We start from the raw sequence: 27,300 nt of genomic DNA on the forward strand, positions 1-27,300 counted from the left end.
AGCTACACGGAATCATTTTACAACCCTCTTTGTTGACAAGTTTATGGCTTGACGCGGTTTGTAATAATTATTAAATCCAAAATATTTTAGTGCAAACGGCTTCCTTTTAGTCATAATGACTCTATTCCAACTACAGTATTAATTTTCTTGGTCCAACTTAATAATAATAAATTTGATGCAAAAAATTTTTTTCTTATTCTTAGTCTATGGAGAGATATTGTTGTAAATTATTGATGGTTATAGCTTTTTGTACATTTCTTTTTGAACTCTGGTTAGTTTTTTCTAGTTTGAATGACATTATGTTGACGAATAAGCGTCTTTTCAGAAAAGATTGATTCAAATTCGACTATACCAATCAGAATCTAGAATGTAAACAAATGATAAAAAATCATTATTTTTATGGTTTTTCAGCGCTATTTTCACTTATTTTTGTTATTTGACGCTATTTAGACGAATAAGCAAGTTTTCCGAAGCATAAAATTGAAGATTTCCCGCCAAAATAGAAACTTCCTGATAACATTGGAAATGACATTCTAACATCATTTTATTCTATTTGATTCTTCAAAAAATCGTTATAATACTATGTATTAGACTTAAAATATTCGATATCTAAACCAGAAAGTGTTAGCTAGAAATAGACTTATTTATAGAACAACTCCCCATTTCTCACTTCAGGGAAAGTTATAAAACAGTTGGGTGCTAATGACTTTGTGAAAGGGAAAAGTTCTACACTTAGAAACTTGGAAAGAAGGGATTTGGCCTGTACCGTCGGGCGGGCCGCATAAACATTGATAAGGGGCCGTAGGTTGTGCACCCCTGCTTTAGTATACCATGTTGTGCCTGAAAAGTATATTTATTCTTTGTTCACCATATACTTAATTATTGCTTCCTATTTCATTAAAGATGATCAAATTAAAGATAGGAAATCCAGTTTCTAGAATTATCAGAACTATTCTAGTAGAACAACTCTTTGAAACTGCTATAGTTGAAATTGCCTAGTCTGACTAGGAGATTCCTAGAAACTTGGCAGTTCTAGATATAGAATTGATGAATAGAAAACATTATTCTTTTTACATGGAAACAGAATAACATAAACACAAAATCACATTACTTTCAAGTGTAGTAATAAATAAATTATTATTTTTGATTGATAGTTTGCAATTTGTGTGCGCCATAATTGAGCCATTCACAAGCCAATGTATATTATCAATTTTTATAATTTTTGTTTTACGGAGTTAATCAGTTTGGCAAGTGAGCGGCTCAATTATAAATCTATATATATAAAATAGAACATTTGCATATTTGTCTGTACTTTATACATTTTCAAACTTTTTGACTGCTGCATCAATTTTTCATACTTACTGTGTAGGACTCTGAAAAATATATACTGCCATGAAACCTGGACATTCCACCCCTGATTTAATCCCCTTGACATTCTGTGATTAACATAACAATGGTAGGCTAAAATAACGAAACTTTTAATATGATTTTCATTTTAATGTTTGTTCGTTTTACTTTTTGCCCAGGCAGTGATGGACATACCTGCTAGTCAAAAATAAAAACAAATAATTATGAACTGTAATAAAAAATAGGAATTTTTCAAATACTTTTATAAATTTAAATTACTCAAAACTAATTTCTTTATTCCTAAAAACTCTGGAAACATTTTCATTCAGTTCAAGCTAAAATTCAGATAAGTGTTCCTATTTCCAGAAAAAAATGAAGCAAATCTTCAATGCAGTTTGTTGGAGATTAAATTTATATTTTTTGAGTGTAAAGAAGTGATAAATGATGTATAATGAAATAAGTGATAAAAAATGAGAATAAACAATAAAAAAATTTAATACAGTAGACCCCCCTATAACGCGGGTTCCTATAACGGAGATTCCTATAACGTGGCAAAAAAATTGCGACAGTATTCGTATAAAGACGCTAAAAGGGACTCGTAAAATGTCATCACCGACTCGTGTCGTGACAGGATTGGTCAAATCTGAACCAATAGTGGATGAGCAGCCGAACTACTTTCCGCCATCCAGTGCCACGCTATGGGGAGTTTAGGCGGGTAAGTTGAGTTTACCTTCGTCTGTACAGTATGTAAATTAGGTACTGTAAGTCTAATACAGTACTGTAATTTTATACATTTCTTGTGAAAGAAATGGACATTAACAGTATTCTTATTCAACGGCCATTAACATTATTTATATTAATGATGTCTCCAAAGTTCAATGAATTTTTCGCAGAAAAATAACTTATCAGAAATTGCGGCTGCCATTTGGTGTGCTGCTCCGCGACAAAAACAAGCTTAAGCAATGGAAACGTCAAATGGTGCACACTCAGTAAGTAATCCTACAATTTTTTGTTTATAGCATAGTTTATACGGATTATTCCCCAAAAATTATACGTGTTTTGGAAATTTTGAGTCGAATTAGTCTAGAATCGGTTAATTTTATAGAAGAAAACCTTTCAAACAGCCGTAGTCCGTAAACTTCATACGTGTCGGGCTGCGATTGGCTCATGTATTTAAGGATTCCTACAAGGTGAAATTTGTATAACGTGGAACGTATCTACACGTTATGGGGGGTCTACTGTACTTGTGCTTTATGTTCAATATGATCAATTAAAAACACTTATATTTCATGTCATATTTACATACGCTTGGCAGAAAGCTGGTTACACTATTAAAGATCAGATGGACAGCTTTAAAAATGTAAATGTGATAATGTTCTCTGTATCATATGAAAACTGCAATTACAAAGGACAAAATCAAAAGTGTCTGTCTTTGTTAAATGGATACATTGAAAAAGAAAAACAAATCTCCTACACATCATGAAGCCTCATGATACTTTGTCCCAATAGTTACATACCACTACACACAGTGTAGTGGTATGTAACAATTGGGACAAAGTATCTTGGGGCTTGTATGTAACAATGGATTTAAAAACTGTGTTTGTATGATGTGAAGTATGGTTTTTTACAATGTTGGGATCCAGCTCCTCTAAAAACATAGTATACATTTTATTCAAAGTCAAGACGCTATGAAGCTATTTCTGAGCACTGTCTTTTCAGCAGTAATGTGACTCCACTCTTTGGAATCAATTACGATCTTCAATCAGCTTTCAATTAGCCTGCATTGAGGATCACCTGAATGCAGCTGCAACACATCTATCACCACAAAGATCTCTTTGGATCATACTGATAGTTTCAATTTTTTCAAGTACTGTTTTGATTTTCTCACTGATACTTAATGTGTTCATGAATAATTACAACAAACTTTGACTGTGTTTCCTTCCAATGGAAGGAAAAAGTTGCCATATTTTGATGATGTGATTCTGCTTTACCTGTTGTACATGCTTTCATTGGCATCTGCTTAACATGCTGTTCAATAAATTCTCTTTGAAGTTACAAGTCACATAATTGGTAGAACACTTTGAATATGGTCTATCTATATACCTCACTAAACTTGGCACACTGCCTTCCACCTTTTTTACACCACTCAGTTTTGTACATTGGACCTAATACTTGGCCTTTCACAATTTTCTTTGTATTTACTGAAAAATATTCTGCATCACTGCACCATAATGCCTGAGCAAGTTTCTTTTTGTTTATTCTTGTAATTTTTCAATGGTCATATACCCTTGGAGCACCTTCTACTTCAAATTCTTCAGGCTTTTTCTTCTTTTTGTTTACAGGTTTCTTACTCTGTTGATTTTTATGCAAGTTTGTTTTTGGCTTATCACTATAATCATCGCTGATCCAATGCGTGTCATACAAAGACAAATCCTCCATAGAATGTGCTTAGCACAAAAGAATCGAGCACCAAAAACACGAACTAAAAAAACCTCTTTTTTGCAGTGAGGAACTTTGCATGCCTGGACATAGGTAGGATCTTCTTGGTCACTGAGTTCAATATTGGAAAAGGATGCTGTTCATTTAAATCATCTTCCGGAGAAGATAATGTTGTCAGCTCTGGTATCATCTCCTGTTTGGTGTGACTTTGAGATATGGCAATACCTGTTGTTATTATAAGGATTCACAATATTTGTAAATTCTGTTAATATGGGTATTAATTTTTCAATAAGTTTAATATATTTATATTAAACATTGTGGTTGTGTGACTGGAAAACAAGGCAGTTAGTGTTTGACCTTGAAACCTTTTCCTCTGGTTGAATGTCATTTCACCGAATCAGGATATACAAAAATAGAATTCCACATAATCTCCGTATAATTTTGCGTCAAAGAGGCATAAGTCTAGATAAGCCTTTAAAATCATTTAAAAACATAGTGTTAATGGTGTCTCTTGAGAAACATTTGAGTCATAATATTTTTATCAGATATTTGAGAAAAGCCTGGTGTTTATCATTCCATAGAATGCAAATGGTGTTATATAGAGATAAGTTGCTCTATCACAACACAAAAGACCCAGGCTTATATTTAAAGGTGGAACTCATTTTGGCCAAATTATGAGATATGCCTTTAAGTATTTTCACTGATGATATAACTAATAGCCTGCAAATCTTTGATCCAATCAGTTAGTCATATCTGAAAACGTTTCATTGTAAGAAGGTAAAAAAATTGTTTATAGTTCTCTTCATGCATCAATTAACTTCAAATTATTTTGTTGTTTCAAAATGATTACATCATTGAAATGAATTTTTTCATTTTTCTTTATTATTACAGTCATCAATTGTAATCTTTTAAAATAATTTGTTAATTTTATAAGCATATGTAAATAAGTTTTTGCATAAAGAGTCATCAAATACAAATGTGTATGTATTTAAACTAAAATATTGATACAAAGAGTTTTTTTTCTATAGATGATGAAAAGTAAAAATTTAAATTTGATTGTTATGGATATTTGATTGAAATTTCTAGTTTCTGTTTAAAGTTGAAATCATAATATATCACAATTTTATATGTATTTGTGTAATATAGAAATTTTTTTAATATTATCAAAACATGACTTTAATTATTACTAAAGGAAAAGATTAACTGAATATATTCAGTGTGTTAATTACTAATGATAGCTGTAATATTTGAAAATATCACATAGTTTGTTTGACTGACTTATAATTTTCAAATTTTAAAATATATTTTGTAACATTTCTGTTAGTATTCTTAACCAATATTTACATTAATAAATATAACACTACTTTTCTTTAGGAGGAAACGAAAGAAAAGCTGCCTGAAGAAACTGAAAAGGAGGAGGGAGAAGTAGAACAGACATCAGAAAACAAACAAATCAAGGCCAAAAGAAAAAATAAATCAAAGAAATCTTCAAAAGTGAAAAAATCAGTTAAAGTATGATATTATTATTATTAATTTTACAGGGTGATTCACTTGATACTGAATATCATTTATTTGCCCAATACCTTATGATTGCAGTCACATTTGAATAACATGTAATATAAAAAATACCTTAGTGGATTGCTGTGTCATAAAGTAATCATTTCATTTCTGTTTCATGGCAATCTTTTCATTTTACAGTAAATGAAGATGTTCCACATAATAAGTGTTCGTTCCTGAGTGAATCACCCTATACCAGGGGTCGGCAACCTGCGGCTCGCGAGCCACATGCGGCTCTTTGGATGTGAAGCTGCGGCTCTTTAGTTCCATATGCAAATATTTATTTTATAAAAAAAAAGCATTTAAAAATTGTTCTGAATTGATTAACGAGGATTAGGCACCGATTCTATCTCTCAGCCACTTGTATTCGCTTTTCACCGCACCCCTCCCCCGTGACACGCGTCATCACTGTCGTCAGTCCGTTGGAAGCTCTCGAATGACGTCGTTGTCGGATGTTTCTATTATCTAATTTGTTGTGAAAAACACTACTTATATATGAATAAATAGATATTTTTTCTTATGAATAAATAGATTAGTTTTTTTATCAAAAAACTTTATTTATGCGAGTACTATTTATTGTTGGCAAGAAAAAATTTTGTGGTTCTTTAAAAACTTTGAAATTTTGTAAATTGTAGTTTTGGCTCTTCCGACTCAAAAGGTTGCCGACCCCTGCCCTATACTATTTACCATTAATGTACTTTACACATCATAAAGACTTTACCCTATAAAATTTAATTGGAATTATCAGATATTGTAGTAACAGAAATGGATATGTAACAAAATTGAACATAATTTGATAATTTAATAAAACAAATTTGTCATATGTAAAATAATTAAAAATTTAATGTTTTACATTTTGGATATTATACAAAATTATTAATTTTATATCTTACAGTTTGTTAGTTGTCTTATTTATTCTAATTTATGTAAAAAAAGGTAAATTTAGATTATATCAAACAATAATTTTGAGTTTATTAATAAAAAATTTTCTAAATTTAATTTGTCTGTCTATATGATGTGTTTATCTGCAAGACTCTTGAGTTAAAGCTAAAAAACATTAGTTTTTTAAGTTAAAACAGTTAGTTTTAAACATACAAAGACTTTGATGCAATTTCTTTTATAAGAAGTTCTAAATATAAAAAAAAAAATGTAATAATGCTCTAGTCTTATTTGAACCAGAACATTTTTTTTTTTAGTAGTCCAAATAAACAGCATTGGTATGTAGATAGAAATGGTACAAATAATACCTTTGCTGGTATATGAACTTTAAAAAGATAACAAATTATAAATAGTGTTATTCATAAGTCAGAACAAATTTCAGAAATTTTTTTCAACAACTATAAGATACATTACAACATGATATGCACCAATGGAATACTACTGAAATTATGTTTGCATACCTTATAGGTACTCAATATGTGCCACACATTGGGAGGCACAGTACACATCAAGCTGATAGTCTAGTTCAATGTTTTTCAACCTGTGGGTCGTGACCCCCAGGGGGTCGCAAAGCCATACATGAGGGGTTGTGGGTAAAATAAAAAGACGTGTTTTTGGTAGGTCCTGCACTACAATAAAAAAATACAATTTCAATGAGAAGGCTGTGCCTATTTATTTTACAGTACAATTGGTTTTTTGATCAATATTTAAATCTCAACAGAAAGAAAATTAAATACGTAGTTTTTAAAATCACTGACATAGTTTTAATATGGCCGTGGGGGGTTGCCAGAATTTTTTAACTTGTAAAGGGGTCGTGTATTCAAGAAGGTTGAAAAACACTGATCTAGTTTAGATCATTCCTGGTTTAACATTTTACTGTTGTCCAGTCCAATGGTAGCAGTAATTCATGCTCTGAGACCGATCATGTCAGTAGGCAATGAGGGGTCAAACATCCAGGTCTTCATAAACCCCCAAAGAATGTCACAAGGTATTAGATTGGGAGAGTGTGGTGGCTAATGCAGCAAGGTCATGTCATTGGCACTTGTCCATCTAATTCAATGCTTTGATAAGTTCTGGTTTAGATAACTCTGAACAAGTTGGTGGAAATGGGATGGAATGCTATCCTGCTGGAAAATGAAGTCCTCTCTGTCTTAGCTACTGTTCTCAACATNATAACAGACGGCGCCATACGCTGTTTTAAATTTTGCCGAGAAAGTTAAGCAACTGGCTGCTGGATTTTTTCATAGATGCAATATAATTCTTTCAGATATATATCCACCAAATCAGTCGTTTTTAAACCTGGATGCAGCGGGAAAGTGTGAAACAGCTTTTCTTAAATTCTGTAAGATAGTCTATGGATGAAATTTTCTGTATTGAACTTCTCAGTTTAAATGAAAAATTATTATATTTTTATCTATTATACATGCCAAACCTAGACTTATATTGATGAATGGACATTAAGCAATTAATAAAGAAAATTCCTCTAACAGTATTTAAAGTAAGGATAAAATACAAGTGCGAGAATGGGTAGATTTTCAATCCTTAAAGAAAACCACGAATTTTTCATTAGAATGTGAGAGCAAATTTAAAAATTCAATGAGTGAGAGCGGCGAAAAAGGTTAAGAACCAATGCTTTAAATAAATGGCTAGAATAAAATTATATTAAATATTTTAAATGCATTTTTTCTAATTTACAGTATTAAATATTAATTTAAATAATCTTCCACCTCGTGTAAGATGCTACGGATAAATCCTAAACACTTATAACTTTATTATTTTAAATTCTTATGCTATGTAATCTAATAATGTTAATATAACCATTTATAAGCGGCGAAACTTCTAAAAATTCAGCTCACAAGATTTTCTTAGCAATATTTCAAGAATAACTTTGCGAAAACGTAAAAAACAAATCGATCCACTTTCAGTCTCGAAAGTAAAATCAGAATCCTGCGAAACTAACTTTATTTTAGATTAGTGTTTTTTATTAAAAATAATAGAAGTTCCAAAAAAAAAAAAAAAAAATGAAAGANTATAATATTCTAACACCAAAGATCTTAATGCATTTTTAAAAAGTTTGAATATTATTTATCTAAAATTATATTAGAGAACATATGCATTAAATTATCCTTCACTAACTTAAACATTTATGTAGAAGAATGTAATTACAATTAAAAAATAAAAACTGTTTCATATTAGTTGCCATCCATTTACTCTAGCTTTATGACATCTTTTTAATTACAGGTAGATACTGGTTTTCCATTATTAGAAGATCCATCTCTTCCAGATGGTTGGACTAGGAAGGTAGTGCAAAGAAGAACAGGAAAATCTGCTGGAAAATATGATGTGTATATTTTTAGGTAGGTATATTTTTCTAAAGATTTATGCTAATCTTTTTGTTTTATTTTTTGAACAAAATTAAATGTATCTATTACTATTATCAAAGTAAAAAAAAAAAAAAACAAATGAAAGTTCCTGTCTGATTTAGATATTCCCTACAAATGTCGTAAATATTTGCGTGTAATGGTATTAAAAATTAAATCAATTCCATTTATTTTTTGAACAAAATTAAATGTATCTATTACTATTATCAAAGTAAAAAAAAAAAAAAACAAATGAAAGAGAAAACTACGTCTGAGATCGTTGACCGAATAATACAATTTTGTGATTTTCTTATAAATGAAATTGAATGTAAAAGAATATATAAGACAATTATCGAGCGTTTATTTCGCTGAATGTGATGGTGGAAATCAAATAGTTTAAATGTAGCAGAAGTTTAAAATCTCTCCATAATTCAATTACATTTAATAATTGTAAAAATATTAATAATGCATTTTGCAAATATAAAGATTAAACAATTATTCCAAGAAATAAAATGCATTTTTTTTGTATNTCATATTTTTGAACAGAATGAACTCAAAATACAAATGTGTTATCTACAATACCATTACTCATGATAGATATACATATATATATTTGTAAATAGTATTACAATTTTGTATTTTATGTTTCTACTTTGTAAAAAGTTATTTTATGATGACAACACATTTACAGTAACTCCCTTCAGGTATGTGCAGGCCCAGAGGATAGCATTAGGTAGTCTGAGAAAAGACAAAGAAATTAAAATCTTAACCTTGAATCAGAGCAGAAGAAGAGAAGATAAAATACAATATAATAAAAGATTAGTATTAGCCATTTAAGAAGAAAAGGAAGCCTGCAAATAAGTAATTAAGAAAGAACTGACTCATCACAATTACAAGATTCTATTTTAGAGGATGATTGAAATGTTCTTTAATTAATAATTGCTTTTTAATAGTTTTTTAATGGGAGTTTGATATCAAATTTCATTCATTGTTCTAAAGTTGTAGTGCACGGATTTTCCTTCAGTAAAGTTATTTAAAGCTAGTTTTTGATGTCAAAAACGACCTCCGATAGTTTTTAATTTTTTTAATTAATAGATTTTATTATATATAAGTTTAATTAAGTCGGGGGGTCAGAAATTACAATAAAAATTTTAATTTTTAAAAAATATTTAAAAATATAGGTCTAGTTAGTATTCACCCTACTTTAAACCTTTCTCCTCCTGAGACATCTATGAGAATGTCCCTGGAAATAGGACACCAGCTGTTCTCAAGGTCATCCAGCCATGTAAAAATGAGTTGTCAGTGTCAAATTTCACAGAAAGACAAGACAAAGGAAAATAAAATTTGAAGCTTTTTCTTCAAAATTAACGCATTTCTTTCGTTTTTTCAGTTTTAAGTATTTTTTATGTTTAATTACATTAATATCAAAAATGTCTTTGTCTGTAACGGGTTAAAATACAGTAAAGATTTACAGATATTGTTTTTTGAGGAGTTTTTGTTATTAAAAGTTGTTTATTTAACAATATCTAAGATTATATCTGAAGTTGTGAATCTCCATATTCTGCTATCATCATCTATGCATAAAGTGCACAATTGTAAACAATTACACATCACATACATATTTGAAACAGTCCAAAAAAGATTTCTTCAGAACATTGTCTTGTGGGGACAAAAGACATCAACAATTTAATCCTAACAGATGAAGCAGTTTCTTCATTCTTTAAGTTTACATGTGGTAATGCACTAGGAGAACAAGTAATTATCACCCCCAAACAATACCTCTGAATAAAATTAACAATAAAACAAGCAACAACAAGTAACTTAAAAAAGTAGGAAAAAATAGGTGTAACATTAAAGGTAAAAATGTAAAAAATAATCATGTAAAGACAAAAAAATTTTTAAAAATGTACAATTTCTTCTCATAAATACTCTTAAAAGATATGTAATTCAACATTGTCTCAAGAATATGTACAAATAGAAAATTCGTATGCAGCATAGTTCAGTAAACTCAATATTTGTTCAGTAAATACCAATGTTAGACTGCATATAATCTGTGCTGATATTTTGTTTAACAAATGTTGCTTCATTAGAGCTAGTGCACATTTTATGTTCAGTAATGTAGCTAATGGATTTTTTTCCACCATAGTTCAATGTGCACTTAAAAACAGGTTTCTCAAACTCAGAACAATGTGTATCTTTTTTGAATTGTACAGTACATATATAGTATGTGTTTGGAAAATAAACATAATTTGCACATATATTATTTTGAACCAGCTAATGTACAGTACATGGTGATGCTCAAGTTATCTTAAAAAAACATCAAACAGGTTTGAAAGCTTGGTTTTTGTTAAATGTTGATATTTGTGATAGTTGATGACTAGATCTACATTGAATAATTGATTCTGTTGTAGCATTAGAAATTTCATTATTGTCCTTTTGATCCTATCTTAATAAAATGAATTTTTTATACTATCTTTGTATAGACTTATTCCATCATACTTTACAGAAGTATTCATGAAAGTTAAAAAATCTCTCAACTGATGAAGAAAGTAATTCTAAGTAGAGCAATCAGCTGTAAAATAATTTAAAATGATATATTTCAAGAGTCATTTAAAGAAACATAGAAAGTAGATGGGAAATAATAATGTGACAATGCCAAAGGGCCTCCCTATACTTCGGCACCATGGGACCGAAGGGTCAACATTGCGTTGGCGAAGATCGCAATGACAAGGTCCGTTAGGACTGACACCACGGTGTCTTTACAGACAAACACAGAAACCGTTGTGTTCGCACGAACGATCTTGTGTGTGAGAGAATGGATTCGGGATGGAGGGAGAGACAGTGCACCGAAAGTGACTTACGCAGAGACAGGTTAACGTAACAACTATTTAATGGGTAATTATAGGCCATACAGGACATATAATATATCGATCTTAACAATACTAGATTTTATATTCATGGGGTTTGAGGTTATTAGATATATATACGATTTTAACATTAATGTTCCACAGTTCCTGAGAGAGAGAGTTTACAATAAATACGCGTGGCGATAAATACCTTTTATGATATCTTGATTGAGATTCTCGACTTGGGGTTGAGATTAGGATCTTGAGAGTGAGGATTTAGATCGTTGGACTGGTCTGGATCAAGAAAGTTCCTCTAAGCACAGTGGAAAGTAATGGGAAAAATCTGACAGAGTACTGATTGAGCACAGAAATTGCCACTGACACACACAAAAATTTTGATGACTTTAATCCGAGAGTGAAGGGCGACGACTGCATCACTTTGTTGTTCTGTTCTAATGTTGTACTGTTGAAATCGAGATATTAGGTTGAAAGGTGATGAGAAAGCATTGTTACCAGGCCTGAGAACTTAACAGATATTTTGCTCCCAGGTGTAAAAGTTGACAGTTATTTAACGAAAGTATAACTACGATGTGATATTAGGAGATAATGATATAAACATACTGCAAGTCTGGATTCGGATCCTCACAATAAGATTTTTTAAAGACATTTAAAAAATCTTATTGTGAGGATCCGAATCCAGATTTCAAGTATCATTAAAATCTTTCAAGACATTTATTCCTCATTAGGATGTAAGAACCCTAAATTATATATTTTGTTAGTGCTATGTGAAGAAAGAAAAAAATGTGCACAAAAATGTAAATGAAAATGTACACAAATGTAAATGAGTGTGAGGTGCAGTACAGTCTCATAAGGAACTCTTTACCCTGCCCCGCCTATTGGCACCACAGGGTTTAAAGAGACTATGCCTTGTTCATCGACTGGTCGGTACCTGACTCGGTAGACAGGGACGTCATAGTTGGGCCCTATGATGCATCATTCGGACTCCCGTCCGCACCCCGGCCCAACTCACTAACTTGGCATAACTTTTGTTTGTGCAGCCTGTACTGCACTATTGGTCCACATAACTAAACCTTTAATAGCTCACACAATAATGTAGGAAACACAGACAGAACCTACATGTAGTAGGTATACGGACAGCGGGGCCCTGACTCCAGNAATATATTAATTAAACCAACTTCTAATGATATATTAATGTTTTCTACATCATTACTCGTGTTATAGTTTGTATGATAGAAGCAAACATATAAAAAGATTTTCGACTTTTATGATTCGAATTGGAAAAACATTAAAATAACATTTAGAACTAAATAATCATTTACTTCCAGTCTTGTAAAATAAATGCATCGATTTTCATATAATAGAATATTAGTACGGTTTATGAATAGAATAGCAAATATCAGACGTGACTTTACCGATTTTATGTATTATGTAATTCATTTTGACATGTTTATTAGATTTTGGGATATAAACTTTTAAGTAAAAAATTTTTCTCAACAGGATAAACTTCTTAGATAAACGTGCATTGTCTTATTTACCAAGTTAAATTACCATGAATATTTAGAATTGTAATCCTTGTATCGTCTTAATTTTTCTATCAGTTTTTAAATATTAATGAATTAATAACGATGTTAAAAATTTTTATTCGTAATTTTTTTTAAACTTCATTTTTATTATTCTAGACTGGCTTGCTCTTGTTAATGTTTATTACATTTAAGAAAAAAAAAATATTATTTTCCTCGTTATTTTATGCATTTAGATATGATAAAAATCTTTAAAAATTAAAGAAGAAATAATAAATATTATAATTTATTCTGAAACTTAATACGAATTTTATACCAATTTGTATTGATACAACGATATTAAACTCTTAGCACGACATTAATGCATTACNAAAACATCAAACAGGTTTGAAAGCTTGGTTTTTGTTAAATGTTGATATTTGTGATAGTTGATGACTAGATCTACATTGAATAATTGATTCTGTTGTAGCATTAGAAATTTCATTATTGTCCTTTTGATCCTATCTTAATAAAATGAATTTTTTATACTATCTTTGTATAGACTTATTCCATCATACTTTACAGAAGTATTCATGAAAGTTAAAAAATCTCTCAACTGATGAAGAAAGTAATTCTAAGTAGAGCAATCAGCTGTAAAATAATTTAAAATGATATATTTCAAGAGTCATTTAAAGAAACATAGAAAGTAGATGGGAAATAATAATGTGACAATGCCAAAGGGCCTCCCTATACTTCGGCACCATGGGACCGAAGGGTCAACATTGCGTTGGCGAAGATCGCAATGACAAGGTCCGTTAGGACTGACACCACGGTGTCTTTACAGACAAACACAGAAACCGTTGTGTTCGCACGAACGATCTTGTGTGTGAGAGAATGGATTCGGGATGGAGGGAGAGACAGTGCACCGAAAGCGACTTACGCAGAGACAGGTTAACGTAACAACTATTTAATGGGTAATTATAGGCCATACAGGACATATAATATATCGATCTTAACAATACTAGATTTTATATTCATGGGGTTTGAGGTTATTAGATATATATACGATTTTAACATTAATGTTCCACAGTTCCTGAGAGAGAGAGTTTACAATAAATACGCGTGGCGATAAATACCTTTTATGATATCTTGATTGAGATTCTCGACTTGGGGTTGAGATTAGGATCTTGAGAGTGAGGATTTAGATCGTTGGACTGGTCTGGATCAAGAAAGTTCCTCTAAGCACAGTGGAAAGTAATGGGAAAAATCTGACAGAGTACTGATTGAGCACAGAAATTGCCACTGACACACACAAAAATTTTGATGACTTTAATCCGAGAGTGAAGGGCGACGACTGCATCACTTTGTTGTTCTGTTCTAATGTTGTACTGTTGAAATCGAGATATTAGGTTGAAAGGTGATGAGAAAGCATTGTTACCAGGCCTGAGAACTTAACAGATATTTTGCTCCCAGGTGTAAAAGTTGACAGTTATTTAACGAAAGTATAACTACGATGTGATATTAGGAGATAATGATATAAACATACTGCAAGTCTAGATTCGGATCCTCACAATAAGATTTTTTAAAGACATTTAAAAAATCTTATTGTGAGGATCCGAATCCAGATTTCAAGTATCATTAAAATCTTTCAAGACATTTATTCCTCATTAGGATGTAAGAACCCTAAATTATATATTTTGTTAGTGCTATGTGAAGAAAGAAAAAAATGTGCACAAAAATGTAAATGAAAATGTACACAAATGTAAATGAGTGTGAGGTGCAGTACAGTCTCATAAGGAACTCTTTACCCTGCCCCGCCTATTGGCACCACAGGGTTTAAAGAGACTATGCCTTGTTCATCGACTGGTCGGTACCTGACGCGGTAGACAGGGACGTCATAGTTGGGCCCTATGATGCATCATTCGGACTCCCGTCCGCACCCCGGCCCAACTCACTAACTTGGCATAACTTTTGTTTGTGCAGCCTGTACTGCACAATTGGTCCACATAACTAAACCTTTAATAGCTCACACAATAATGTAGGAAACACAGACAGAACCTACATGTAGTAGGTATACGGACAGCGGGGCCCTGACTCCAGGTGGAGGGGGCCCAAGTAAGCCAACTATAGCTTATAGATCAATAAGATCTATGATTTCTCCCATTAATTCTTTTAGTTTCTTTAGGTTCCCTTTACTAGCTGCTAGCGTTCGAAGTACTTGTTCAGGGGGCTTGGACCAGTCAACTTGGTCTGCCCCTAGGCGGAAGTCCCTTGTTAGGGGACAGTCAAGTACATAATGCCTCGCGTCGCCGCGAGGACTACCACAGGGGCAACTACCATCTCCTTGTCCAAATTTGGACTTGAAGTGGGGGAACCTCCCGTGGCCAGTTAGGATTTGAGTCGACAACGAGCAACAACTTATCGGAGTGAGGCCAACTACAGGCACGAAGGCGTAGGTTGTCCTACCTACTGTACTAAGAGTCCAGCGCTCTCGCCAGCTTATCATTGATCGTTGCAGTAAGGTACCTTTTATGTATGTAGTCGAGGGATCTACCGTCCTCGTAACAAATGGGCCACTGGCTCCCGCCTTTGCCAGCTGATCGGCCCGTTCGTTGCCCAGGACGCCGGTGTGGCCTCTTACCCACCGCAGGACAACGTGTCAGTACAGTGTAATGTCATCCCAGGAAGGATAAAAAGCCCTGGGGAAGTGGGCCTCGACAAGAACGAGCTGCAGCGAACAAGAAAAAACGGTGCCATGTGGGTTGCAAACATACTGGATGACCGATCTTCCTGGTGATGACAAGAAGAAACAAATTGGAACATAGGACCTTCATACTAAATCAAGCAATTAGTCAGTTTGGCTACATGAAGGGTAGAAATAGTTGAGATGTTGAAGTTATTGCCTTAAAGACTGTTTTTGTACTACCAAGAATAAGTAGTTGAGTGAATAAACTTAATTTTTTTTTGTTTGGTCAATCAGTTCTATCAATCTGGAATTCTTGGCATTTAACGATTTACATGTTCTTCTCTAACAAACAGTCATTTTGTGTCGGTTCCTGTACCAAGTTCAAGGGCAAACCATTGACTGACCCTCTACTTTTGTTTGTGTAGCATCCATACTGTTAGGACATTTCCAGGCCAAGAAAGAAAGGATGTTACAAGGTTTTTTGTTGGAATTGATAAACTAAATGATTCATTTGCTAAAAAAAACACTTAGTCATTTCAAAGAAATTTGTGGACTTTTGTGAATTTTTCTATAAAATATGATAGAACAAGTTTGTAGGAAAGTACATAAAATGAAAAATTTCCTGAAAGCATTGAGGAAAAGAAGACAAAAAATAACACTGCCAATCCAAACAAAAATTTTTCTACAATAGCTTTGCACAAGTGTAGAAAACAATTATAATTACACACTATATCATCATCAGACTAATTAAAGAGCATGCATAAACAAATTAGAAGCATATAGCAGCATGCACTAGTACAAAAGTATAGCAATGTTCAGATTTCATACAGTTTATCTAGTTTTGTGAAAATACTTTGAAAAACATTTGATATTTGGCATTTTTGATAATCTTCACTATTATAGTATACAAACTACTATATTTTTGATTCAGAATAGTGAAATAAATTACTAGAAAAGAACAGAATCCTTACAAAATACATGATCAATGAAATTCTATAGTTTATGATAATGCTTGCATAATTTTAACTAAGTTTTGATTCTTTTTATTTTCTTCTCCTGTCATTTTAATGGGACTGTTGCTCACTTTATGATGTTTTTTAACAGAACCTTATTGTATTGTGGTGAGCACGTGGATGAACAATACAATGAAAGTTGTCTACAATAAAAGTTTTTATTGTTGGCTCGTGCAGTTTACATATACAAAGTTCTTTCGGATCCCAACTCCAATATATACGATTTCCGTAACATATACTTCTATTGGTACAAGGGAGTAATACTGTTTTTTTGTGACAATGCAAGATTTTTCTTAACCTACCTTAACCTAACTTATATACTAATGAAGAAATATAGAATGAAAGAGTTAAAATTAAGATTTTAGATTAATAAGAACAAGACAAAGTTGCTGGTGGGGTACCCGTATTTCCTTCCTTCCTTCATACTTCANATAGTTTTAATATGGCCGTGGGGGGTTGCCAGAATTTTTTAACTTGTAAAGGGGTCGTGTATTCAAGAAGGTTGAAAAACACTGATCTAGTTTAGATCATTCCTGGTTTAACATTTTACTGTTGTCCAGTCCAATGGTAGCAGTAATTCATGCTCTGAGACCGATCATGTCAGTAGGCAATGAGGGGTCAAACATCCAGGTCTTCATAAACCCCCAAAGAATGTCACAAGGTATTAGATTGGGAGAGTGTGGTGGCTAATGCAGCAAGGTCATGTCATTGGCACTTGTCCATCTAATTCAATGCTTTGATAAGTTCTGGTTTAGATAACTCTGAACAAGTTGGTGGAAATGGGATGGAATGCTATCCTGCTGGAAAATGAAGTCCTCTCTGTCTTAGCTACTGTTCTCAACATGCCCAAGTATGTCATTCCTGTGATATTGGGTTTCCCATAGAATAAAGGCCTATTTTGGTGAACAAAGACAACAAATCTACCCAGTTTTTTTAAAACAAAATATGACAGTCTGTCTTTCCATTGATGCATAAAATGTCATGATGTATCTTATAGTTGCGGAAAAAATTTCTGAAATGTTCTGACTTATGAATAACTCTGTATGTTATGTGAAAATTTATATCAGATAGCTAGATATTTTTTGACATTTTTTTTTTCTAAATATGTCATTTTAAATATAAGTCTGTTAATAATTTACCCACAGATTTCATGCATTTATGCTTCAGATATAATATAAATCTGTTATTTTCTTTCTATCTTTCTATCTTTATTTACATAAATCTGTTATTTTCATTTAATTAAACTATTTACTTCAAACACTGTAAGACTGGAATAAAGTAGGTCATAAAAAATGCAAACCTCTGAACTATATAAATGAAATTCCAGCATAGTCTAATGCAGATAAAATACAGACACTTTCAATCTACATAGGAGAGATCATCTTCAGATTAATGTTTGAAAGCATTTGTATTTTATCTGCATTAGACTATGATGGAATTTCATTTATATGGTTCAGAGGTTTGTGTTTTTATAAGCTATTTAGATTAGATAATTTAAACTAATGAATAAACTTTTCATGAATCCACATTAGTTTGTTGGAAAAAATGTTTTAGATTTACTTTATAAACTAACCTCTTAGTGGGTTACAATTTAAAAGAACATAAATATTAACATTCATTCAGTTATTAATGATAGTTCTTAAGTGGATAAATTACACACTAAATTGGGATTTTGTTTTATATGGGATTGTTAAATGTAAATTTTTGTGGATGGCAAATAGTTTAACTCTTAAATACATGAAAGTAATTATTACTGTTAATGCACATGATGATTATTTTTATTAAGAATTTCATTGTAGAGCAAAAATAATGGTATAAAAATTAAAAACAATTTTCTACATCCTATCTTTGAGGAAAAAAATAATCATGATTAAATAAAAATAGAAGATTCTAATGCAGACACAAAGAAAACAGAAAAGTATTTTGTATGTAAGTTGTATAAAAATAAACTTTTTGACACTACATAAAGAATCTATAATGGGATGATTGTGTCAAATGCATTTTAACATTTTTCTGCTAATTGTAAATGGTTGCATAAGTGAATAAGCAATCATCTGAGACCATTTAGAATAGAGCATAAATTTATGCAAAATTTAATTTTACAAGGAATGTAATTGCTGACATGCAACCCCTCATGTAAAACAAATAATACTGCATAATTTAAGGAATATTTGAATAAATATTTTGAACATATTGCAAAAGAGCTAAGTCAACAGAATTAGTTAAATGCAGTTTATTTTATACTTAACAGCCTTAATTGATTTTCCAGATTTCCAATAACTGCAGTAGAATGGTTGAACACTTCTGTAATTAATGACATTAGGAATGTTCAATGTACATAATGTAGTGAAATCTGAGATTTATCAGAAACTTCTGAGAGTTGATAACAGTAACAGATAATGAATGCTTTTATGTGTCATAAAAATTTATGTTAAACATAATAAATGTACTTATTTATGAATTTTAATGACTATTTTGTTGTTTATTATAACTGAATTTATTACTAATAAATTTAAACAAGTCCTCTGATCTTTTGAATTGCAACTTGATGCTAGGTTTATAAAATTTAGCTGAAAGAAGAAACAAATATAAAAGAATATGAATTCTTTTGTCTTTTCATTACTAAATAAATAAATAAAAACAAGAACTTATACTGGAATGAAAAGTAATATAAATAAAATAAACCTTTAACTATCCAGCAATAAAAAATGTTTAATAAAAGTGTTTTCAACCGTTTTTAAACGGCCATCTTCAGTTGAACCAATATTAAAAAAGAACACTAAAAAAGAACACATGAAATACAAATTAAACAGAAACTGAATGCGCATGCGTAATTCATCGGACTTGCGTCTTCTGAAAATCTATAAATAATTTGCAAATAACATAAAAATAATAAAGCCGCCAAAAAAAGGGGGGAGAATATACGTTGATTACAAGGTGTTAATTTGCGTTATTGTAAAAGAATTTCCAGGCATAAGATAACCCTTCTGCATCTCTATGATTAATGCATCCCTTATTTATGTGTGCCTTGTGTATCTCTATCTTTTCAAGGTGTTTCAATGCCTGTCTGGAATTCGCGGCTCTAATGATCGAGGCTTGATCCCAATATATCTCGACCTCTTGCTGTTTGGCAAATGCTGTGAGCACTGTGGCATATATGTTCTTACTCACAGAGTATTTATGTTCCTTAAGTCTTTGTTTTAACTGCCGCATAGTAGCACCCATGTAAACAAGGTCTGAGTTGAACCGCTGATCCTTTATAGGTATAGAATAAACTCCTGGTAAATTATTTTGCTTTTCCTTTCTCTTATCATTTCTTAACATTCTGTAGATCGTCGGATTACACCGATATACTGTTTGTAGATTATTACTGTTCGCCACTCTCCTAATCATTTTGTTTAAAAAGGAAAATAATTAAGAACTACTCTTCGTTCCTGGGTCATTTTTTTGGGATGCTGCTGATTCTGATTTAGAAGCTTCATAATAAGTCCGTTTTAATATTGGTTCAACTGAAGATGGCTGTTTAAAAACAATTGAAAATGTTTTTATTAAACATTTTTATTGCTGGATAGTTAAAGGTTTATTTTATTTATATTACTTTTCATTACTTTTGATTTATCAGGTAGAAGCTATTTTAAACAAATATAAATTTTCCAAATCTAATGGAAATGGTTATTAATAGTTTTTTACTTGAATTCCAAAAACAAATATGGATCAAGTTGATGAAACCAAATAATAATTTTTTTTTGTGTGTGTTTTTTTACAAGCAATATGGAATGTAATAAATTATATAAAAATAATTTAATTTATATATGACATTAAGACTGTTTCTAGCTAGATTTTTTTGACATTTTTTTTTTCTAAATATGTCATTTTAAATATAAGTCTGTTAATAATTTACCCACAGATTTCATGCATTTATGCTTCAGATATAATATAAATCTGTTATTTTCTTTCTATCTTTCTATCTTTATTTACATAAATCTGTTATTTTCATTTAATTAAACTATTTACTTCAAACACTGTAAGACTGGAATAAAGTAGGTCATAAAAAATGCAAACCTCTGAACTATATAAATGAAATTCCAGCATAGTCTAATGCAGATAAAATACAGACACTTTCAATCTACATAGGAGAGATCATCTTCAGATTAATGTTTGAAAGCATTTGTATTTTATCTGCATTAGACTATGATGGAATTTCATTTATATGGTTCAGAGGTTTGTGTTTTTATAAGCTATTTAGATTAGATAATTTAAACTAATGAATAAACTTTTCATGAATCCACATTAGTTTGTTGGAAAAAATGTTTTAGATTTACTTTATAAACTAACCTCTTAGTGGGTTACAATTTAAAAGAACATAAATATTAACATTCATTCAGTTATTAATGATAGTTCTTAAGTGGATAAATTACACACTAAATTGGGATTTTGTTTTATATGGGATTGTTAAATGTAAATTTTTGTGGATGGCAAATAGTTTAACTCTTAAATACATGAAAGTAATTATTACTGTTAATGCACATGATGATTATTTTTATTAAGAATTTCATTGTAGAGCAAAAATAATGGTATAAAAATTAAAAACAATTTTCTACATCCTATCTTTGAGGAAAAAAATAATCATGATTAAATAAAAATAGAAGATTCTAATGCAGACACAAAGAAAACAGAAAAGTATTTTGTATGTAAGTTGTATAAAAATAAACTTTTTGACACTACATAAAGAATCTATAATGGGATGATTGTGTCAAATGCATTTTAACATTTTTCTGCTAATTGTAAATGGTTGCATAAGTGAATAAGCAATCATCTGAGACCATTTAGAATAGAGCATAAATTTATGCAAAATTTAATTTTACAAGGAATGTAATTGCTGACATGCAACCCCTCATGTAAAACAAATAATACTGCATAATTTAAGGAATATTTGAATAAATATTTTGAACATATTGCAAAAGAGCTAAGTCAACAGAATTAGTTAAATGCAGTTTATTTTATACTTAACAGCCTTAATTGATTTTCCAGATTTCCAATAACTGCAGTAGAATGGTTGAACACTTCTGTAATTAATGACATTAGGAATGTTCAATGTACATAATGTAGTGAAATCTGAGATTTATCAGAAACTTCTGAGAGTTGATAACAGTAACAGATAATGAATGCTTTTATGTGTCATAAAAATTTATGTTAAACATAATAAATGTACTTATTTATGAATTTTAATGACTATTTTGTTGTTTATTATAACTGAATTTATTACTAATAAATTTAAACAAGTCCTCTGATCTTTTGAATTGCAACTTGATGCTAGGTTTATAAAATTTAGCTGAAAGAAGAAACAAATATAAAAGAATATGAATTCTTTTGTCTTTTCATTACTAAATAAATAAATAAAAACAAGAACTTATACTGGAATGAAAAGTAATATAAATAAAATAAACCTTTAACTATCCAGCAATAAAAAATGTTTAATAAAAGTGTTTTCAACCGTTTTTAAACGGCCATCTTCAGTTGAACCAATATTAAAAAAGAACACTAAAAAAGAACACATGAAATACAAATTAAACAGAAACTGAATGCGCATGCGTAATTCATCGGACTTGCGTCTTCTGAAAATCTATAAATAATTTGCAAATAACATAAAAATAATAAAGCCGCCAAAAAAAGGGGGGAGAATATACGTTGATTACAAGGTGTTAATTTGCGTTATTGTAAAAGAATTTCCAGGCATAAGATAACCCTTCTGCATCTCTATGATTAATGCATCCCTTATTTATGTGTGCCTTGTGTATCTCTATCTTTTCAAGGTGTTTCAATGCCTGTCTGGAATTCGCGGCTCTAATGATCGAGGCTTGATCCCAATATATCTCGACCTCTTGCTGTTTGGCAAATGCTGTGAGCACTGTGGCATATATGTTCTTACTCACAGAGTATTTATGTTCCTTAAGTCTTTGTTTTAACTGCCGCATAGTAGCACCCATGTAAACAAGGTCTGAGTTGAACCGCTGATCCTTTATAGGTATAGAATAAACTCCTGGTAAATTATTTTGCTTTTCCTTTCTCTTATCATTTCTTAACATTCTGTAGATCGTCGGATTACACCGATATACTGTTTGTAGATTATTACTGTTCGCCACTCTCCTAATCATTTTGTTTAAAAAGGAAAATAATTAAGAACTACTCTTCGTTCCTGGGTCATTTTTTTGGGATGCTGCTGATTCTGATTTAGAAGCTTCATAATAAGTCCGTTTTAATATTGGTTCAACTGAAGATGGCTGTTTAAAAACAATTGAAAATGTTTTTATTAAACATTTTTATTGCTGGATAGTTAAAGGTTTATTTTATTTATATTACTTTTCATTACTTTTGATTTATCAGGTAGAAGCTATTTTAAACAAATATAAATTTTCCAAATCTAATGGAAATGGTTATTAATAGTTTTTTACTTGAATTCCAAAAACAAATATGGATCAAGTTGATGAAACCAAATAATAATTTTTTTTTGTGTGTGTTTTTTTACAAGCAATATGGAATGTAATAAATTATATAAAAATAATTTAATTTATATATGACATTAAGACTGTTTCTAAATCTATAATGGACTTAAACAACAATTAAATTTAAGAGACGTTTTTGCTCTAAATAAAATACAAGCAATTATTTTCTAATTAAGTTTATAGCAATTTTTAAAAAATTCTAAAAATATAACTAATAATTCATATTTTTAAAATGTTTGACAAAATCTTAACATTTAATACAACTTCATATTACAAAGAAATTTAATAAAACTTTATTTGTAAGAAGAACTAATTCAGATGTTATAATTGTAATTTATACTTAATCTGCATATTTTTCCCATTGTATAATATTCTAACACCAAAGATCTTAATGCATTTTTAAAAAGTTTGAATATTATTTATCTAAAATTATATTAGAGAACATATGCATTAAATTATCCTTCACTAACTTAAACATTTATGTAGAAGAATGTAATTACAATTAAAAAATAAAAACTGTTTCATATTAGTTGCCATCCATTTACTCTAGCTTTATGACATCTTTTTAATTACAGGTAGATACTGGTTTTCCATTATTAGAAGATCCATCTCTTCCAGATGGTTGGACTAGGAAGGTAGTGCAAAGAAGAACAGGAAAATCTGCTGGAAAATATGATGTGTATATTTTTAGGTAGGTATATTTTTCTAAAGATTTATGCTAATCTTTTTGTTTTATTTTTTGAACAAAATTAAATGTATCTATTACTATTATCAAAGTAAAAAAAAAAAAAAACAAATGAAAGTTCCTGTCTGATTTAGATATTCCCTACAAATGTCGTAAATATTTGCGTGTAATGGTATTAAAAATTAAATCAATTCCATTCTTTTGCAGATTTTTCTATAATAATATTTTGAACTCTAATAATAATTATGAATTTAATGATTTAAAAATAGTTGATGTTATAATTAAATTTATTATATATAATAATTTTGCTAACATATTAAATACTTTTGTGCAATGTCTTTTGTCTTCTATTATTTTATACAATTTGTGTCTGTTTTGTACTGTTCTCAAAATTATGCAATTCTGTTTGTTACACTCAAGGAATTGACATCAAAAAAGAAAATCTGTTCTCAACAGTAGAAGTTTTTGTAATTTAAAACAATATTAAGTACTGAAATTTTATCTGTTTTGAATTTTATTTTAAAATATGATGATTAAATAATATGTAATTAAAGAATCAAAACCTTTAAATCCAACAGATTTACAAAAAACAAAAGTCTTCAACCATCTTCAAAGACTTTTCATATTTTTGAACAGAATGAACTCAAAATACAAATGTGTTATCTACAATACCATTACTCATGATAGATATACATATATATATTTGTAAATAGTATTACAATTTTGTATTTTATGTTTCTACTTTGTAAAAAGTTATTTTATGATGACAACACATTTACAGTAACTCCCTTCAGGTATGTGCAGGCCCAGAGGATAGCATTAGGTAGTCTGAGAAAAGACAAAGAAATTAAAATCTTAACCTTGAATCAGAGCAGAAGAAGAGAAGATAAAATACAATATAATAAAAGATTAGTATTAGCCATTTAAGAAGAAAAGGAAGCCTGCAAATAAGTAATTAAGAAAGAACTGACTCATCACAATTACAAGATTCTATTTTAGAGGATGATTGAAATGTTCTTTAATTAATAATTGCTTTTTAATAGTTTTTTAATGGGAGTTTGATATCAAATTTCATTCATTGTTCTAAAGTTGTAGTGCACGGATTTTCCTTCAGTAAAGTTATTTAAAGCTAGTTTTTGATGTCAAAAACGACCTCCGATAGTTTTTAATTTTTTTAATTAATAGATTTTATTATATATAAGTTTAATTAAGTCGGGGGGTCAGAAATTACAATAAAAATTTTAATTTTTAAAAAATATTTAAAAATATAGGTCTAGTTAGTATTCACCCTACTTTAAACCTTTCTCCTCCTGAGACATCTATGAGAATGTCCCTGGAAATAGGACACCAGCTGTTCTCAAGGTCATCCAGCCATGTAAAAATGAGTTGTCAGTGTCAAATTTCACAGAAAGACAAGACAAAGGAAAATAAAATTTGAAGCTTTTTCTTCAAAATTAACGCATTTCTTTCGTTTTTTCAGTTTTAAGTATTTTTTATGTTTAATTACATTAATATCAAAAATGTCTTTGTCTGTAACGGGTTAAAATACAGTAAAGATTTACAGATATTGTTTTTTGAGGAGTTTTTGTTATTAAAAGTTGTTTATTTAACAATATCTAAGATTATATCTGAAGTTGTGAATCTCCATATTCTGCTATCATCATCTATGCATAAAGTGCACAATTGTAAACAATTACACATCACATACATATTTGAAACAGTCCAAAAAAGATTTCTTCAGAACATTGTCTTGTGGGGACAAAAGACATCAACAATTTAATCCTAACAGATGAAGCAGTTTCTTCATTCTTTAAGTTTACATGTGGTAATGCACTAGGAGAACAAGTAATTATCACCCCCAAACAATACCTCTGAATAAAATTAACAATAAAACAAGCAACAACAAGTAACTTAAAAAAGTAGGAAAAAATAGGTGTAACATTAAAGGTAAAAATGTAAAAAATAATCATGTAAAGACAAAAAAATTTTTAAAAATGTACAATTTCTTCTCATAAATACTCTTAAAAGATATGTAATTCAACATTGTCTCAAGAATATGTACAAATAGAAAATTCGTATGCAGCATAGTTCAGTAAACTCAATATTTGTTCAGTAAATACCAATGTTAGACTGCATATAATCTGTGCTGATATTTTGTTTAACAAATGTTGCTTCATTAGAGCTAGTGCACATTTTATGTTCAGTAATGTAGCTAATGGATTTTTTTCCACCATAGTTCAATGTGCACTTAAAAACAGGTTTCTCAAACTCAGAACAATGTGTATCTTTTTTGAATTGTACAGTACATATATAGTATGTGTTTGGAAAATAAACATAATTTGCACATATATTATTTTGAACCAGCTAATGTACAGTACATGGTGATGCTCAAGTTATCTTAAAAAAACATCAAACAGGTTTGAAAGCTTGGTTTTTGTTAAATGTTGATATTTGTGATAGTTGATGACTAGATCTACATTGAATAATTGATTCTGTTGTANTTTTCTTAACCTACCTTAACCTAACTTATATACTAATGAAGAAATATAGAATGAAAGAGTTAAAATTAAGATTTTAGATTAATAAGAACAAGACAAAGTTGCTGGTGGGGTACCCGTATTTCCTTCCTTCCTTTATACTTTGCTAGTATCCAGGTAAAGACTTTTGCTGATTTTCCTTCCTTTCGTCTCTTCCGTTATTTCTCTCTCTCAATGTTCTCAGATCATTCAGTTCTCTCCGGTTTCGACGACCAGGACTTCCTTCTCTACCTGTCTGCCTCCTTCGAACGCTAGCTTCAGAATGCCTCTCTTTTTCTCTCTGACTTGCCTCGGGGTCTCTTCCACACCCTTGTTTTCTGTTGTATTTCTCAGAAACGTTTTTACCACCAGCAGGGAGGAAAACCGTTAGAAAGTTTAAGAAAGTTCATAGACAAAAGACTTAGGAAACTTAATATTAAGTTTAATACTAAAGACAAAATATATATACATTTGGTGGATCACTACAGTATCGTTATATTTTCTTTCATCGTAGGATTTATTTTGTTGGTATTCACTAACAATTCCTTGTATATTCCTAAACACAAATTTACGTTGCTGGTATTTTCAGTGATGCTACCTAAGCTCAGTTTAAATAGCATGTTTTTGCTATTGTTAAAATGTTTTTGCTGTTTATTTTAATTTTTCATGTATACTACTATCATGCTTTTTATTACAGTCGATCCCCCTATAAGATCATTGATTTTTCCGTTTTATCTGAATTACATGTTGTACGAGTCACTTAGATTTTACAAATACGTGTGCCGGGCTGTGAACGGCTCACATATTTGTAAAATCTAAGTGACTCGTACAACATGTAATTCAGATAAAACGGAAAAATCAATGATCTTATAGGGGGGTCGACTGTATA

The 27,300-nt window shown here is 30.4% G+C and overlaps 2 protein-coding genes across 2 annotated transcripts in view; one reads left to right on the forward strand and one right to left on the reverse strand.

Moving 5' to 3' along the window:
* LOC111614482 (histone-lysine N-methyltransferase EHMT2-like) overlaps window positions 1-3,786 on the reverse strand; it is a 7,118-nt gene extending 3,332 nt beyond the window's left edge. Inside the window, exons 1-2 of the mRNA XM_023355856.1 lie at window positions 3,634-3,786; window positions 3,451-3,582 (exon numbers count right to left, since the gene is read on the reverse strand). Coding sequence (XP_023211624.1) covers window positions 3,451-3,582; window positions 3,634-3,786 — 285 coding nt within the window. The remainder of the gene's footprint in view (window positions 1-3,450; window positions 3,583-3,633) is intronic.
* Window positions 3,787-6,574: 2,788 nt separating this feature from the next.
* LOC111614483 (methyl-CpG-binding protein 2-like) overlaps window positions 6,575-27,300 on the forward strand; it is a 23,585-nt gene continuing 2,859 nt past the window's right edge. Inside the window, exons 1-4 of the mRNA XM_023355857.1 lie at window positions 6,575-6,598; window positions 8,524-8,639; window positions 10,274-10,397; window positions 23,786-23,901. Of these exons, the coding sequence (XP_023211625.1) occupies window positions 6,575-6,598; window positions 8,524-8,639; window positions 10,274-10,397; window positions 23,786-23,901 (380 nt within the window). The remainder of the gene's footprint in view (window positions 6,599-8,523; window positions 8,640-10,273; window positions 10,398-23,785; window positions 23,902-27,300) is intronic.

The sequence above is a fragment of the Centruroides sculpturatus genome, unplaced genomic scaffold (genome assembly GCF_000671375.1).
Source record: "Centruroides sculpturatus isolate CEXI.00-Female unplaced genomic scaffold, Cexi_2.0 scaffold2163, whole genome shotgun sequence".
Classification (NCBI taxonomy): Eukaryota; Metazoa; Arthropoda; class Arachnida; order Scorpiones; family Buthidae; genus Centruroides; species Centruroides sculpturatus.